The 17,065-nt window shown below is 42.2% G+C and overlaps 1 protein-coding gene across 2 annotated transcripts; it reads right to left on the bottom strand.

Annotated features, from left to right (window-relative positions):
• Positions 1 to 12,365: 12,365 nt before the first annotated feature.
• On the bottom strand, positions 12,366 to 16,860 carry HMGN2 (high mobility group nucleosomal binding domain 2). Of its 2 annotated transcripts, XR_003569341.1 has the most exons (7): positions 16,628 to 16,860; positions 15,691 to 15,735; positions 15,421 to 15,450; positions 15,032 to 15,082; positions 14,221 to 14,316; positions 13,933 to 14,079; positions 12,366 to 13,298 (listed from the first exon to the last, which is right to left on the bottom strand). XR_003569341.1 is itself a non-coding variant. In XM_027864956.1 (6 exons), exons 1-6 carry the CDS (start codon positions 16,640 to 16,642, stop codon positions 13,263 to 13,265), a joined length of 273 nt encoding a protein of 90 aa, XP_027720757.1. In that variant the 5' UTR covers positions 16,643 to 16,848; the 3' UTR covers positions 12,366 to 13,262. The 2 variants fall into 2 exon arrangements, 1 of the variants encoding a protein (XP_027720757.1); XM_027864956.1 differs by lacking the exon at positions 13,933 to 14,079 and having other exon boundaries at positions 16,628 to 16,848.
• Positions 16,861 to 17,065: the final 205 nt, after the last annotated feature.

Genomic DNA, 17,065 nt, shown 5'->3' with positions numbered 1-17,065 from the left:
TACAAATAGGCAGTTTTTAGAGGAAGATATCCAAAGTAGCCATATGACAATATTCTAAATCACTAAAAAGAAATGCAAATTAAAATAACTCTGAGGTACCACCTTACGTACATCGGAGATTGGCAAAGTTGACAAAAAAAGGAAAATGAAAAATACTGGTGGGGATGTGGAAAAATAGGGACATAAACGCACTGTTGGTAAAACTGTAAACTAGTCCAACCACTCTGGAAAGTAATTTGGAACTATGCCCCAAAAGAAATGAAATTGTGGATGCTCTTTAACTCAGCAATACCGATACTAAGTGTATTCTCAAAAAAAAAAAAAAATTAAAGAGGGAAAGAACCCATACGTGCAAAAGTATTTATAGCAGCTTTTTGTTGTGGCAAAGAGCTGGAAACTGAGGGATGCCCCTCAATTGGGGAATGGCTGAATAAGTTGCAGTATATGAATGTGATGAAATACTACTGTGTTGTAAGAAATTATGAAAGAAAAAAACCTGGAACAACTTGTACCAAGTGATGCAAAGTGAAGTGAGCCAGGAGACCAATTTATAAAATAACAACAATATTGTAAGGAAAATCAATTTTGAGTATTTAATACCTGATCAATACCATGACTAACCACAATGCCAAAGGACTCATGAAGAAACATGCCCTCCACCTTCAGATAGAGAGCTGACAGACTCAAGAGTACAGACTGATCCGTCTACTTCTTTGTTCTTCTTCCCTTATTCATTCATTCATTCATTGGATGTGGCTAATATAGGAATTTGTTTTGTATGACTACATATATTTGTAATGGGTTTTCTTGCCTTCTCAAGGGGTGGAGGAAAGGAAGGGAAGGGAGATAATTCAGAACTGAAAATAAAATAAAGCTGAATTTAAAAAAAAATATGCTAGCTCTCTGGTGATTACTGAATGGGAATAGAAAGGAGTATACAAATTTCTTAGATATATGGCACCTTTACCAAAGCTGATAGGGCATAAAAAACTCATAAATAAATGCTGAAAAGCAGAAATATCAATCACCTTTACTGATCACAATGCAACATAAATTATAATCAATAAAGGGCCTTTGAAAATGAATTCAAACTTAAATGGAGACTAAATAATTTAATCCTGAAGAACTGGTGATTCAAAGACAAACAAATCATAGAAATAATAGGTTATTTTATCAAAGAAAATTACAACAATGAGACAATTTGCCAAAACTTTTGGCATGTAGCAAAAACAATCCTGGGGGAAGTGTCTATCTCTAAACAGCAGATCAATTAGTCAACAAGCATTTATTAAACTGTGTCAGGTACTGGGGGAAGAAAGGTAAAAAAAAATCTCAAGAAACTCCTGTTGTAATAGAGGAGGCATTATGCCAACAATTATGCCTATGTAAGATATCTACTGTGTAAATGAGAAGTGACATCAAAGACAAGGCCCTGGGGAGGGGTATAAGAGACAGACTAGGAAGACCTTTCGCAGAAGGTGAGGTTTTAGCTGAGTACTGAAGGAGACCATGGAAGTTAGGAGATAGAGATAAGAAGGGACAGCATTTCAGAAAAGAACAGCCGGTGACAAGCTGACTGCCAAAATGGGAAGATGGCCACTGGAAATGGAAGCAGAATGCCCAGCTCCCACACACCTGTTCCACTAAAACAAAGAAAAGCGGGAAAGGCAAATTATTTGAGCACCACAGAGACCTACATAAAAAGTCAGCTGTTCTAGCACCCCTTCCGACCCACCACTAAAGCCAGTGTCATTTATTTGCAAGGCAGCCTAGTTCCATGACCAGAGACGGCTTGAGACACAAATAGCCTGCAATACTCAGTGTCCACCGGCAAGTGAGAAATGATGCCCTGAGAAACTCCCGGGGTAGTCAGAAAGCCCCTGGGTGGGGCCCTTGGAAGCCCTAGAGAGTAGATAAGGGCAGCCACCAGCATGACGTCTCACATCCCAGGTCCAGGGGCTTAACACTCTGTCCTGAGATACCAGAGAGGCCTCCAAAGATCCAGAGCTCTTCAATTCAAAGACCCAGAGAGGCCTAATCTTGGGAGATGGAGGTCTATGGCCCAGTGGATACACCACTGGCTGTGTGATCCTGGGCACATCACTTAACTTCTGTTTGCCTCAGTTTCCTCACCTGTAAAATGAGGATACCTTGTAGGTCTCAAACAAGATAATATTTGTAAAGTGCTTAGTACATTGTCTGGTACACTGTAGGGGCTATATGAATGTTTATTCCTTTCCGTCTCTCATGTCCTCCTCATCCCAGAGATTCTGAACCCTCTGCAATCATCATTTAAACTTCCACACTCCCCTCCCCATCTTTTATTCCCATTACCCTGTACCTAACCCTACCAATGTCCTACTATTCCTACTCCTGCCTTCTGCTGTGATCCCTGGAATGCCAGTTCCATAAGCAACAAACTTGCTTTGATCTTAAATCTTTTTCTTTGTCTCTGCCCCTTCTGGGTTTCACCTGGCTGCTGCCTGATGACACAGCCTACCAGGCCCCCTTTCCCTGCACCGGATGCACTTTCGCTCATTCTCTGCAGGGAAACACTCTGCTGTGTTCTCTACCTAATGTCCTCCCCCAGTAGCCTCTTTCCCTTTGAGTTCACTCACTGAAGATATAACACCCAACCAGAATTTGGCCAGCTGTCATTTGCCACCCTCCAGGGCACTCACCTTCTTGCCTCAATGAGTTCTCTCTCCTCTTCCACTATCGCCCTCATGCTAGGGGACAGATTCAATATTGACTCTCCTCCAAACATCCTAATCTCACAGTTCTTCAATTTACTCATTTTGTATGACCTACTTCCTCCATCTTGCTTCAGTCACACACAAAGATGGTCATATCCTTCTTCTTGCCATCACCCACAAATGCAACACTTCCATGTTCATAAATTCAAAAATTCCTTTAGTTGATTAAAATCTATTGGGATTCCACCTCTCTCTTTGCCTTGCAACCCCAAATCCTGTCCTTTATTCATGCAGTGATCTCTATTCTCTTATTGTATTGTCAAGCTTGACCCACAAAACCTCAGCTTTGCGTCATTCCCATAATCCACTGCCTTCCTTCCTACTCATATGCTGCTGAATGAAGCTAGAAAAAATCATGAAATCAAGCTCACTGGGTTCACATGTATGTTACATAACTTCAACCAGGCCCTCACTGCAACAAAACAATCCTTTTATACCTCTCTAATGAACTCACCATCCAACTCACCTCAGTGGCTCTTCCACATTTTTTCATACCTGCCATGACCTCCCCACCCCCACCCTCTCAGCTGAGAACCTTGTCTTATTATTTTGCTGAAAAAAAATCAAGGTCATTTACTCCAAGCTCCCTCTTCTGCCCTTTATCCATCCCCTTCTTTATCCATCTTGTATAATGAAGTGACCTTTCTCCTTGCCAGGGCAAACCTCTCATGCATAAGAGATCCCACGGCATCCCATCTTCTCCACGGATTGCCCCTTTTCATCCCTACTCTGTCACTTATTTTCAATCTTTCTGTGTCTACTGGTTGCTTTCCTACTGCCTACGAACATGTCTTATGTCTCCCCAATAACTAAAAAAAAAAAATCTCACTTGATTCCTCCCTCCCTGCTACTGTCACATATCTCTCCTCCCCTCAAAAAGGGCATTTATAATAGTTGCGTCCACTTACTTTCCTCTCACTCCCTACTTAACTATCTATAGTCTGGCTTCTTATGTCATCATTCAACCAAACTGCTCTCTCCAAAGATACTAATGATCTCTTCATCGCCAAATCCAAAGGACTTTCCTCAATTTTCATCCTGAAAGATAATGAGCCCAGTTTTGGACATGTCTACTGAACATCCAGCTTGAGAAGTCTGAAAGGCAGCTCTCAAGACTAGAGATCCTAGAGAGGTGAGGGCCAGACAAGGAGATCTGAGTCATTCTCATAGAGATGATTACTGAAGCCATGGGACCTGAGAAGATCACCAAGTGAAATGGTATAGAGAGAGAAGAGAAGAGGGTCCAGGACCTGAATGATGACCTGAAGGTAGCAAAGGACACTGAGAAGGAGCCATCAGATAGGTGGGAGGAGGATCAGGAAAGAGAGACCAAGCAGGGTCAAATGCCCCAATCAGAAATGCAACTGGGGCAGAGCCTGTCACTGGTGCAGAATCCCAGTTCATCCACTAAAGCTGGAGAGATGAGTTAATAAAAAGAAATGCTATCCAATAGCAAAAATTATTGTCAATCTAATACTACAAAAATTGTAAGCAGAAACTCAAAGGAAAAAATTGATTTTCCATAAGGACACATGAGATTAAAAAATGAAACAAAAGTTCCTAAGAACTGGAAGGAGAGGGGTAGCAAGGTGGTGCAGTAGATACAGCTCCAGCCTTGGAGTCAGGAGGACCTGAGTTCAAATCTGACCTCAGACACTTGACATTTACTAGCTGTGTGACTCTGCGCAAGTCACTTAACCCCCAATTGCCTCACCAAAAAGCAAAAAAAAAAAAAAAAAAAAAAAGAATTGGAAGGAGAATATGTAGACGAAAAAATAAAACTTACTCAAGAAATTGAATTTCTGAAACTAGGATGGATGATACACGAATTAATGAGACATGGAATATTAGAACAAAATCAAAAGACTGAAAAAATAGAAGAAAATTTAAGATATTTGATATAAAAAACAACTGACCTAGAAAATAGCTCAAGGAGAGGTAATGCAACAATCACTGGACTCACTGAAAACCATGATTTTTCAAAAAGACTGGACACTTTATTTCAAGAAATCATAAGTGAAAACTGCCCAGATCTATTAGAAACAGAGGGCAAAGTGAACATAAAATTCACTTACCACCCCCTGAAAGGAAACCCAAAAGAAAATATTCCAGGACTGTCAGAACCAAAGTCCAGAGGTTCATGAAAGGCCAAATACTACAAGCATCCAGAAAGAAGCAGTTCAAGTACCAAGGAACCACAGTCAAGTTCCCATAAGATCTAGTGGCTTCTACCAAACCTTAGAGGAGATCTTGGAATACAATATTCCAAAAGGTAAAAAAGACAGGTTTACAACCTAGAATAACTTACTCTGAGAAGCCGAGTATAATCCTACAGGGGAGAAATGAAGCTTTAATGGAATAGCGGACTTTCTGGTATTACTGATGAAAAGGCCAGAGCCAAGTAAGAGCTTTGAAATACAAACACAAGAGTCCAGGGAAACTTGAAAAGGCAAACTTATTTGAGTAGCTGGGAGATGTATAATGATGCAATGCTAACATTCTAATAAGGGGAGAAGAAACAAGCATTCCTTCAGAACTTTAATGTCTTCAAAGGATATTTAGGGAGTTCAATAAGAAAAAGAGAGCTCATGGGGATAAATTGGTTTTGTTTTGTACATTTGAAGAAGGGAAAGAGAAATGATGATAAAAGGAGGAAAACACTAGTGAGGAAAAGAGAAAGAGGATGGAATTTGCTACATCTCATAATTGAGATGTGTAAGAAGAATATACAAATAGAGGAATGAGTGGAGGGAATGAGTATTTTATGAACTTTCATCTGAAACAAACAAATGAGGGCTAGATACACACACACACACACACACACACACACACAGTATGGTACAGAAACACATTAAACTCAATTTAGATAAATAAGCAATCGAGCTTGAGAGAGTTACAAAAGGGAGGACAATATCAAGAAGATAACAGCCACAACTAGAATAAAATTCCCGATCCTTAAGGAGGGAGGAAAAAAAAAAGATCTAGGTGGAAGTGAAAGGGAATAAGTATTATTATGTAGTACCTACTATGTGCCAGGCATTATGCTAAGCACTTTACAAATATTATCTCATTTGTTCTTCACAACAACCTTGAGAGGTGGGTGCTGTTATAATCCCCATTTTATGGTTGAGGAAATTGAAGCAAACACAGGATAAGTAACTTGCCCAGGTTAACACAGCTAGTAAGGCACTAGAATTAAGAGGGGTTGGGAAGGCTTCTTGCAGAAGGTAGGATTTTAGTTGGAAATTAAAAGAAGCCAGGGAGATCAGTAGTCAGACCAGAGGAGAGAGAGCAGAACATTCCAGGCATAGGTGACAGCCAGAGAAAACACCTGTAGCCAAGAGATGGAGTGTCTTGTTTGTGAACACGACCACTGATCTTGTGATCACTGATCAATAAATGCATATAGGGAATGTGTAAGTAGATGGGAAAGTTTGGGGTAGGGGAGCCTAGGTTATGAAGGGCTTTGAATGTCAAACAAAAGATTTTGTACTTGATCCTGGAGGTGATAGGAAGCCACTGGAATTTACTGAGTAAGGGAATGACATGGGAACAGAAAGGATTTCAGAATTTCAGAAAAGCCAATGAGTTTTGAAAGTAAAGTATAGAAATTAATATATACTTTTTTTTAAGATAGGCAATGTAAAATGGAGATTCATGGTTTTACTATGTGTTCTGCTGTGCACATGGAAATTTTTTTTGTATTTAAGTTCTAAATTTAAAAAGCAAATTTAAAGAGTTGGAAGATGGAATGTTGTGTCTGAAGAATATCAATTAGGTCAGTATAACTAGAATATAGAGTACGTAGAGGGGAAAAGTGTAAGAAAAACTGAAATGTAGGAAGGGACTAGGTTGTAAAGAGCTTTAAATGCCAAATCCTTTCATCAATAAAAGAGACTAGAAAGCAACAAATCAACACTTGCACCCCCAAATGAACATCAAATTAGAAATTCTAAAAATCAAAGAAAAAAATAATGGAATTGAAAACAAAAAGTCTCATTAAATGTATCAATAAACTATTTTTTAAACTAATAAATCACTAATATGATTTTAAAAGAGAAAAACCAAATTACTAATATAAAAATTTTTTGAAAGAGAATTAAGAACAAATCAAGAGGAAATGAGGGAGATTATTAGAAACTATTTTGCCTTATCATATAGGCCAACAAAATTGATAACTTAAATGAAATTTAAAAAGACATAAATGAATTCCCAACAATAACAACAACAAAACAGGACAAGATGAATTTTTAAGTGAACTCTATCAAATATTTTTTAAAAAACCAATTAATATTACATACTGCTTGTAAAAATAGTGAAGTAGGGACACTGTGATATTCTTTCTATGATACAAATAAGGCAAAAAAAAAAGCAGCGAAATAAAACTATAGATGCTTATGCCATACTGCAGTAATACTGAATAAAATACTAGGGAAAAGATTACAGCAACATATTAAAAAGACTATATATTATGACTCAAGTTTCATTTCTACCAGAAATGCAGGATTAGTTCAACATTAGGAAAACTATAAACATATAGACCATATTAATACAAAAATAAAAATCACTTTTATTGCTAGAGATATAAAAAAGGCTTTTGAAAAATACAACACCATTTCTGGAAAAACAAAACAAATTTCCCCCAAACTCTAAAAAATCATAGGAATGAATAAACCTTGTCTAAATATGGTAAATAAACTCTATCCAAAACCAAATAGCCAGCATTAAATACAATGGAGACCATTATATATGGTCATATAGGCCTTTCCAATAATAGCAGGGATAAAGCACAGATATCCATGATCACTACTATTATTTTATATAGTGATAGAAATGCTAGTAGTAACATCAAAAAAGAAACTGATGGAATAAGCAGAGGTAAAGAAGAAACAAAATCATAATTTATTGCAAATAATACAATGGTCTAAACAGAGATTCAATTAAAAATTAATTGAAATAGTAGTTTCCTCAAAGTAACAGGATAAAAAATAAACCCACATAAATTATTACTGCGGTGTATTACTAACAAAACCCAGGGAGAAGAGAGAAAAATTCCATTCAAAATAACTACCAAATATATAAAATATTTGGGAGCCCACCTACCAAGACACATATGGACTATATGACTACAACTACAAAATACTCTTTACAGAAATAAAGCCACCTAATTAAATTGAAGAGAAATTAACTGTTTGTGATTAGGACATGCCAATATAATAACAACACTCCATAAATTTACTTATTCAATGCCATATAAATCAAATTATCCAAAAATTAATTTGTAGAGCTAGGAAAAAAAAATTGAACTGAAGAAACAGAAGATCAAGAATCTCAAGGAGAATAATAAAAAAAGCGGGAAGCAAGGGGGCCTAGCAGCATCATGTCTCAAACTTTATTATAAAGCAACAATGATCAAAACTATCTGGTACTGGTTAAAAAATAGAGATCAGTGAAACAGATTAGGTACTTGACGTCTATGAACATACAACAAACCATATAGCGTTTGATAAACCCTTAAACTCCAATAATTGGGGTAAAGGACTATTAGACAAAAATTGCTGGGAAACTTGGAGAATGGCCTGAAATTAGTTTGATACCAACAATTTGCACCATATACCACAAAAAGTTCCAAATGAATACATGACCTAGATAGAAAAGGTCAATGATAAACAAATTACAGGAGCATAAAAGGAGATCCCTTTCACAGCTATGGATAAGGTAAAACTTCTTGACCAAACAAGGAATAGAGAGGATCACAGAAAATAAAGAACAATCTTAATATATAAAATTGAAAACCTTCTGCATAAACAAAATCAATGCAGTTAAAATGACAGGGCAAACAGTTAACCTGGGAGAAAAAAATCTGCAGTAAGTTTCTCTGGTAAAATTGAGACCTTATTCAAATATGTAAGAACGAGAATCATTTTTCAATAGACAAATGGTCAAAAGATATGAACATTCAATTCTCAAAAATAAAACATGCCACTAGTAACTACACAGGGAAAGATCCTCCAATGCACTGAGAAATAAAAATTAAAACTGATTCCATCCAACTTACATCCACTGGATTGGCAAAGACAACAAAAAAGGAAAATGACTTGTTGAAGGGGGCTCTGGGAAGACAAATACCCCAAAGCACTGCTGGTGGAGCTGTAAATTGGTCCAGCCATCCTGGGAAGCAATTTGGAACTCCATCCTCCAAATCACCAACCGAAGCCTACTCTCTGGTCCAGCAATACCACTACGAGGTATATGCCCTAGAGAGATCAAAGAATAAAAGATCCATACGTACATAAATATTTACACCAGCACTTTCTGTTGAAGCAAAGAACTGGAAACTAAGGAAATGACCATCAACTGGGGAATGGCTGAACAAAATACGGTATATGAATACAATGGATTATTACTGTGCTGCAAGAAATGATGAAAGGGATGGATGCAGAAAAACCAGGGAAGACTTGTATGAATTGATGTGGTCAAGCGAACAGAACCAAGAGAATAGTTTGTCACAAACAAAGATGCTTTGAAAGACTTAGGAACTCTGATCAATGAAATGACCAACCATAAGGGCAGACGACCAATGATGAATTATGCTCTCCACCTCCGACAGAGAGGTAATGGACTCAAGATGCAGAAGGTGTTGCTGGATTATGTTTATTTGTTATGAGGGAGGGTTCTGAAGTTGGGAGGGTTTGATGGGTGGAAAATTAGTGATAGTGATGCCTCACCACCCCACCCCCCCCAAAAAATAAAGAAAAGGTCATTGAAGCATTTCAAATAAATGCACAGAAGAAAACAGGTCAGAGGGAAACAGACAAGCAGGCAGCTTAAAAACTAGCAAGTTAAATTTATTGTATGAAAAAAACAAGATATAATAGAAATCCATGATTTTCTTATATAAACCCCCTTTTCTGTTCTTTGTATTTGAGAATGTTCAAACTTGACTGTGTGAGCTGGGCAAGTCACTTAATCTCTGCCTGCCTCAGTTTCCTCATCTGTAAAATGGTGATAATAATAGCACCTACCTCCCAGGGTTGTGTGAGGATCAAATAAGATTTGTAAAGAGCTTATTAGCAGTGTCTGGCGCACAGTAGGTGCCATTGAAATCTTAACTATTATGTTCATGGGCAGCTAGGTGTGCACTGGATAGAGTGCCAGGTCCAAAGTCAGAAGACTCATCTTTCTGTGTTCAAATCCGGCCTTGGACACATATTAGCTTTGGGACTCTGGGCATGTCACTTCACTGTTTGCCTCAGTTTCCTCCTCTGTAAAATAAGCTGGAGAAGAAAATGGCAAAACACTCCAGGATCTTTGCCATGAAAACCTCAAATGGGGTTGGAAAATGAAAAATTGGACATGACTGAACAATTGTGTGTGTGTGTTGGTCAAGTTTTAAAAATATTAAACACCTACTATGTGCAAGGCACTGGGCTTGAAACTAGAAACACAAAGACCAAAATGGCACTCCTGACCTTACATAGCTCACATTCTACCAGAGGATGCAAACAAGTAAATCATATAGGACAATCTGAGGAGAGATGACTAGTGGTTTGGGGATCAGGAAGGGCTTCCTGCAGGAGGTGGCTGAACATCAACTGAACCTTGAAGGAAGTCAGGGATTCCCATGCTGGCATGGGGTGGGGGAACATTTGTCCGAAGGCATGGAGACAGAACACTCTCCCTCAAACTTATTGTCTACAAGGAACACATTTACAAAAACAAATGCGAGACAATTTCAGAGACACAGCACTAACAAGGAGGTGGTTCACCTGAGTTGAACCTTGAAATAAGCTAAGGCAGAGGTAAAGAGGTACATCCCAGGCACATGGGACAGGCTGGACAAAGGCAGGAAAGACAAAGCTGACCTCAGGCACTAGTGGCAAGGAGGCTGGAAGCTGGAATCAAGTTCCTGAAGAGATCTGGAGTCTGAACGTGAAGAGAATCAGAAGCCAGGCTTAGGACGGTTTTCCCTCCCTAACCCAGCAATGGGGAGTCACCCCATCTTCAGCACAAACAGAAAAAGTCCAACCTGCGCTTTAGATGGTAAACAGTGAGCAGTCAACACGCAGGTGCTTCATACACCTCTCCCTGCCTCAAGTCTGTAACTATTTACCTGCAGAGGTTATCATCTGGAATCAAAGAATGCTTGATTTGGAAGGGTAAGTCTTGAGACCAGAGAATGCCATTCATTCATTCCCTCATCATTCAACTAACTTCTTGCCAGCCTGGAGAGCTAGAACCCCAAAGATTTCCATTGTTGCCAAGTTTGCACTTTCATTGGGGGCAGATCTGAGGCTGGTGTGGGGGGACAGCCAGGCATGTAAAATCTTCAGATTACATATATCAGAGATCACTTTTGGGTACCTGGGGGTACTGGCAAAATCTTCAGAGGCAACACTTAAGTTGGTCCTTGGGAAGCAGGGGGTGGGGGCCAGGAGCAAAGACAAAGACGAAAAATGTCAAGATCAGAATGGGTTAGCCGTGACTGGCTGCAAAGCAGCAAAGTAAGTGATGTGAGAACATGTAGGTTGGAGCAATTCAGTTGGCAATGATAAATACCCACGGTCCAATCACACTGGTGTTTTAGGGAAATTATTTGTTAGGGGCAGACTAGAGTGGATATACTGGATGGTATCTCAAGGACTTTGAAACAGATCGCTTCGCAAGATGAAAGAACCAGAGAGACATCAGCAGTAGAATACATGTTAAGTTAAAGGGGACGATTCTCCCCCCCCTTTTTTTTTAAAAGGCTGGGTGGAGTGGGGAAACAGGGCTAAGTGAAGGTGATTTTGCATGTTATCTGGTGTGACTGTCATACAACCAGGGGCATAGGTGTAGCAGGTGGCTGCACATACAAGACAGGACAGAAACTGAGAGGAAAGACACCAATCCAAACTCAGATACTACCTACAGAGAAGTGATAAAGCCTTAAGAAATGTGAACTATCAGAGAGGGTACAAGAAATGACCTGACAAACTGGAGAAACATTAAAAGCATGGAAAAGAGAAACCAACAAGAGGCCAAGAAGCCTGACCTGAAGATGTTTAATCTCCCTTTTATCTTACCTGTGAGGTTCTCCTATTAATGCATGAGTTCTAATCTCCAAAAAGTTGTGAAAACAAAACTAAAAGACCTTAGAACTCGGACATCACCTCCTAATCACCAAATCCTTTCTCCACCATTCTAACAATCTGGAAAGGCAGTGGCAACACCTTAAACCAACCTGCTCATTTTCGGTGGGGAACCTGACAGAGTAGAAAAGTGAATTGGTACTGGAAGCCAGGTGTCCAAATTCTCCCATCTGGTGTACTTTCCAGTATAACAAGCTGTCTTTGGTCCTACTATAAGTTGAAGTGGGGCAGTCAGATGTGGGATTTGAACCAGATCCTCTGGATTTACATCTAATGCTCTGTCCACTAAAGTGCCACTTTATACTCAACATGAACTACTGGCACTAATATTCTAAACAAAGCATTAACTTGGGGATTATACCCTGGAGAACCAACACCACGGATGATGAAGAGATGACAGTGCACACCTCAGGAAGCTGAAAACTATTGCTAAGACATTGGATTATCAAACCTGAGCTCCACAAGAAACAGAAAATTATTTAAGAACAGTCCAAGCCAAACTGTATCCAGCTTTATTAAAGATACTTTCATAAACAATCATGGTAATTCAGGCAGGACATGGGCTACGATCGGCAACAACAACTTTCAAACTCCCCTCCTCCATGGACTACCAAAAACATAAAGTCACTATAAAACCCAATGAAGAGTCTTTATTTTATACTTTAAACAGGGAAAGTTTAGAGTGAGGGTGGACACTTTCACATTGAGCTTATGTTGTTTAACAACTTTTCACGAGCCTACCCTGACTTTGAGGAAATGAAATGAAAACTGCAGAATTCTTAATTGGAAAAGATCCCCAATATGAAAAGAACTTGGGCTCTTTCGGGGAGGCCTCCTCAGGGCCATAATTCAAGTTCAGATCACCTGAAAGACTGGTATCCAACACAACTGATTTGGGGGTGGGGGGAAGGAGGTAAACAGGGGCAGGTCCTGATAGGCCCCTTGGTTTGGAGGAGTCAAGTTGATGCTTATGGCAGACAGAAGAAGTACAAATTTTTGAAGTTACCCACTCCTACCCTACCGGACAGGCTGAGGGTATCAGTGTTTGTATGTATGTATCTGGGGGTGTGTGGTGTGTGTGTGTGTGTGTGTGTGTGTGTGCGCGCGCGCATGCCTTCTCTTGGTATGCAAGAGAAGTCCTCTGAAAAACTAGGAGGAGAAGAAATCCCCACCCATTTCAACCCAGCTTCTGAGACATCCTATCTGTAACATCTGCCCCATTTCCCCAAAACAACAACAAAGCGTTCTGTGTGCTAACAACATAGCTTAAAAAAAAAGTAAAACAAAATTCTGCATTTTTATAAAACTTGATAAAAAATAGTATTTCAAACTGTACAGTCACCAGAAGTACACAGTTATCAAAAATTCACACAATTCACTTGGCATCTCCAGCACCTTCAGCTTTCTGTGCCTGAAAGAAAAAGAAAATGGTTATTAATAGCATGGATGGGCGTGGTGGGCAACCAGGTTCACTGAAGATCTGAGTAAGAGTTCTATCTAGGCACTAACTCACTGCATGCCCCTGGGCAGATCCCTGCCCTTGTCTCATGAGCTGGTCCAACTCTTATGATGGAAATTGTTCATTATCTCCTTCACAGGGCTACTGTGAAAAAAGCACTTTGCAAATGATAAAAAGCCCTACACATTTAACTATCTATATGTGAACAACTGACTAATCATTAATCCTGCCTGAAACCTATTTTATTCCTTTCAGCATGTTTCTTCTTCCCTCCCATGACCAGGTTTCCAATTTTTAGTTAAGAAGCATTGTTAGGTGATTTAAAGAGATTGACTGTTGTTATTTAAAATTCAATTAAGGGTTACTATGTGACCTAGTCAGATTCAGAGCTATCAGGAACCTTCAAGATCTAGTCTACTCCCCCCATTTTAGAGATGAGGAAAACTGAGGCCAAGAAATGGACAGTGTGCCTTGCTCGAAGCTCCACAGGTTGTAATTCCCCTCTCTGGGCCTCAGTTTCCTCACCTGTAAAATGTTGTTAGAGTAGATGTTATTTGATGTCCTTTCTGGCTCTTAACATTTTTACCATTTTATGAGTGATGCTTCTGGAGTGGAGGGCAAAAATCTACGAGGTGCATGCAATATTCTCAGCAGTCTTTGGGACAGCTGGCAACACATGGCAGTGAAGGAGCAAATTTCTTATTGCAACTTAAAACGTCAGTTCAGTGAATTCCTGCTTTAAAACGGGCAGAAGGAAAAACTGCATTAACTGGAGGATACAAAATGTTCAGATCCCAATGAGATCATGCTGTTGCCATTAAATGTAATCGATAGTCTCCGAGGTCAGTAACTAGCTAAATGAGTAAGACTTTACCTGGTCTGTTTTGGCATCTCCATTCTCTGCAGGGTTGTTCCCATCCTTACCGGAGTCAGCCTTTCCCTTTTTCCCTTTGGGTAACTTCTCTCCCTTCTAGTAAAAAAAACAAAGATTTGGGTACCGCTAATTCACAATTCACAGAATGTTAGAAAAAACTCACCAATGATAAGTGCGGACTAGGACTTCTACATAATGCATGCAGATGGAATCTCCTAGTTAATCTTTTGTAATACAGTTTCATTCCACTACAGCATAATAAAGCATATACAGATACATTGTGAGAGAACCTGGTCCAAAAGCTCTATTCTCTCCCAGCTATGACCCTAGACAAGTTGATTAAAGAGGATAATAACTGGCATGAAATAACTATCAGCCATCATAGTGCATTTGTCACTTGCCTCCTTGGCTCTATAAACTCCATCAAAGCAGCTCTGACCATATTTATCTTTGTTACCTCCCCTAGCACAATGACCATAAGCCCTAAGTGTTGAGTTGAATATATAAACATTCAGATTGCAATATATTATCACAATGATCCTAATCAGCTTAAATATGGATACATAAATGAATCAAATCTAATCAGATAACCCTGGTCAAGGTCTTGGTGAAAATTCTGCTTAGGGAAAACTTGATTAGTTTTACAAAAAATGTCAAGAATACAGTAAACATCTATGAACCGGGCCTCTCTAAGCCTCAAATTTCAAGAGAAAAATCACAAAGCTGGACTAGACCTTGAAAGTTCCTTCCATTTCTAATATTCCTTGATTTTCTTTTCTCCCTCTCTTCCCCAACAGATCCACCAACTTACCTTTGCAGGTGCCTTTTTGGGTTTGGGTTCTGGCTTTGGAGGAGCAGGTTTCTAATTTCAAAATGGGAGAAAAAAAGGGTCTGAAATTAAACTTGAACTATAGACTATGTACAACAACTCAGAACTACCACGTTCTATCTTTCATTTGAAACCCCTGGTCTCCCCTGAAATCCCCCAACCAATTTTATTTCAGGTTATTCTCCCTTAAAGGCCCAAGGGAAGGTCTAGTGTTTTGGACAAGTGTGTAATGTCCAGTTTGGGCAGAAGCTCAAGAGAGCACCACCTCAACCAGTTACTAGTAAGTCATAGTTAAGTAAGCTTCATTCAACATAAAATTAATTTCTTAACTATTCCAGCCTTGCAAGAACATAAAGAGAAAAGGTACTTACAGCAGATAACCGTGCAGATCTCCTCTGTGGCTAGTGAAAAGAAGCGAACAGAGTTAAGTAAGCGGTAAGAATGAGAAGAGCCGCATCGGAGCGCGCCACGGCCGACCGGCCCAAGAAGCAGGCGCCGCTAGAGCTGCCATCGGCGACCTTCGGGAGCGGAGGAGGAGGAGCCCGAGGAGCCCCTCCAGCAGGCCTGGGTCACCAAGCGCGCCGCCGGCCCGGCCCGGCCCTCCCCCCGCCCCGGCTCCCGAGGGGGCGACACCAACTTACTTCGTCCTTAACCTTGGTCTTGTCTCCCTTAGCATCTCCTTCAGCCTGTTGAAAGAGGGCGGGGAGAGGCTGTTAGTGGGGGAGGGGGCTCCCCGGGGCCCCGCCGCAGGGAGGACCCAGGGACCGCCGCCTCCACCGGGAGAGCCGCCAGGGTTGGGTGTCTCCGCGAAAGGCACAAGCAACAGCTGCAGATGGTGCAAATAACCCCCTTCTTCCGCCTCCCCCGCCCCCGCCGAGGGGAGGGGCCCCGGGTGCCCGTTTCCATGGCACCCGTCGAGCGCTGGAGCGCGCGCGCAGAGCGGCTGGCGCCGGGAGAGGGGAAGGGGTGGAAAGAGAGAATAATAAACCCCCGGCGCGCGCGGGCCAGGGGGGCGTGGGCGGCCGCCGCTCAGTGCGTCCCACTCCGGCTCCACCGCCCCGCGCCTAGGGGCGGGGCGCGGGCACGTGGTGCAAGCCCCGCCTCCGCAGGGGGACGGTTGGCCCCGCCCCTCCCTTCCCCGCCGCGCGGCGGTTTTTTGGCGGCAGCGCGTCCTTCCCCTTCCCCCGCCCCACTCCCGTTCCCCTCCCCATTCCATTTCGCCCCGCGCGCGACTCGGCTTTCCCGCCCTTCGGGTTTGAATTGCCTGCCCGGAGGGGAAGGGGCTCGGCGCGCGGGGTCGCGCGGGCCCTCGAGACCGGCGGGAGGATGATGACAGTCCCTGAGGGGGAGCAGGATCAACAGCCGCCAACATGGCTCCTCCCGCCGCCGCCGCGGCGGCCCCTCCAATATGGCCCCTGCCGCCCGCAGGCGCCGGAGCCCGGGAGCGAGGAGAGGCCGCGCTCTGCCCGGCCCCGCGGCCTCCCGCCCCGGGCCCGCCCGCTCGCCTCCAGCAGCCCAAGGGGAGGCGGCGGTGGCGGCCACGGCTCTGTGCCCGAGCCGGGCCCCCGCGCCACGTACCTTTCTCTTGGGCATGGTGGTGACGGTGGAGGGGCGGGAGCAACGGCAGCAGCGGAGTCTGGGCGCGAGTTGCAGCGGCGGCAGCGGCCGGTCCGGGGGTCGCTCCCGTCTCCTCTTCCTCACACTGCTTGGGCTCCGGGGGGGGGGTTTATAAAGTTTTTATAGCGCTGGGAGCCCCGGACCGGTTAGAACCGGATTTCACCTCCCGCCGCCGTTCATTGGCCCAGCTGGGGTCACGTGGGCGGGGTTTAAACTCACCTCCTCGGAGGGGATGGGGCGAGATTGGAGGGGGGAGCGCGAGGCGACTGCGCGCGGTGGGGGCGGGGGGCACTAGGCAGACTAGGGAGGCGCGCGCTAAATACGAGGCGCAAGAGGGGTGGGCTTGGAATCCCGCCTAAGCTTGGTTTTGCAAACTCTTAAGTTCCTTCCACCTTATGC

This window comes from Vombatus ursinus, unplaced genomic scaffold (genome assembly GCF_900497805.2).
Source record: "Vombatus ursinus unplaced genomic scaffold, bare-nosed wombat genome assembly UNPS02014777.1, whole genome shotgun sequence".
Taxonomy (NCBI): domain Eukaryota; kingdom Metazoa; phylum Chordata; class Mammalia; order Diprotodontia; family Vombatidae; genus Vombatus; species Vombatus ursinus.
This window is presented reverse-complemented; position numbering and strand designations above follow the sequence as displayed.